The 1,172-nt window shown below is 39.1% G+C and overlaps 1 protein-coding gene across 1 annotated transcript in view; it reads right to left on the bottom strand.

Annotated features, from left to right (window-relative positions):
• Nucleotides 1-213: 213 nt before the first annotated feature.
• LOC106883732 (peroxidasin homolog) overlaps nt 214-1,172 on the bottom strand; it is a gene marked incomplete at its 3' end in the record, with an annotated part of 2,782 nt that continues 1,823 nt past the window's right edge. The window contains exon 3 of the mRNA XM_014934846.2: nt 214-325. Within this exon, the coding sequence (XP_014790332.1) occupies nt 214-325 (112 nt within the window). The remainder of the gene's footprint in view (nt 326-1,172) is intronic.

Here is a 1,172-nt window from a genome sequence, read left to right as displayed (position 1 = left end):
TATATATATATATATATATATATGTGCTGAGAAAGAAAGGGAAAGAAGGAGAGAAAGAAGGTGTAATACTTTTCATAAAACCCTTCTCCCTACAGCATCTCCTTCCACTACACCACCACATATCTGCACACCACAAAATTATCATGTCCACACTGCCACCACCACAATCACACGACTACACCACCCCCACTACACTCAAACAACAATACTTACGTAGGTTGTGGTTCACCACTGGCCTTGCATGGAAGTGCCACAATCTCTGACTCTTTAAACAGTACCTGGGCAGGTAGGTTGATTAACATCACAGGTGGCTGGGTACCTGTAACTGAAAGAGAAGAGCATCACTATCATACACACACATAATCATCATATCTAATCAGCAGCAGCATCATAAGACCCATGCCTCATGCTTGCATGAGTCAAACATAGTTTATTAAGGCAGAATTTCCATAGCTGGATGCTCTTCCTGTTGCCAGCACTCACCTATTTCCAAATAAAGTAATATTTCTCTATAGGTAGCAAGACATGGTTTTGCCAAATATATTTTCAAATTTCAGCACAGGGCCATTACTTTTTGAGGAGAGGGAACTAATCAGTTATATCGGCCCCATTACTTAACTGGTCATTTTTTTTTTATTGACTCTGGACTCGTTGATGATAGGCCAAGTCAACCTTGGTAGAATTTGGACTTAGAATGTAAAGGACGAAATACTGCTAAGTATTTTGTTCAGTGTTCTCACAGTTCAGCCAGCTTGTCACCTTATGTTTTTGTAAAATGGAAGAAATGATCAACTTTCATTTGCAACAATCACATGATAACAAGAGAATGAGACACAAACATACACACACTCAAACTTTCATACATATGCATACATGAGGCAGTTATGAAGGGCTATGAAGACCAAACTCCTAGGAAAACTAACAAAAGTGCTCTTGTTTTATTAAGACAATTCCCCTGCACACAAGTCCTTACTTTCAATGGCTGCTGTGCATCACTGTGGTTTTGGAATAGTTGATCACCATCCCTATTCTGAATATAAGCCCCATTTGACAATCATCCATTCCCCAAAATGAAGAAACTCTTTGCTGGAAACTAGTATTGCAGTGATGACACCAAATCTGCTCTTGATCAACTTCATATTTGCTTTTGCTGACATTTTTAAGCAACAGGA

Source organism: Octopus bimaculoides, unplaced genomic scaffold, assembly GCF_001194135.2.
Source record: "Octopus bimaculoides isolate UCB-OBI-ISO-001 unplaced genomic scaffold, ASM119413v2 Scaffold_360965, whole genome shotgun sequence".
In the NCBI taxonomy this organism is placed as follows: domain Eukaryota; kingdom Metazoa; phylum Mollusca; class Cephalopoda; order Octopoda; family Octopodidae; genus Octopus; species Octopus bimaculoides.
This window is presented reverse-complemented; position numbering and strand designations above follow the sequence as displayed.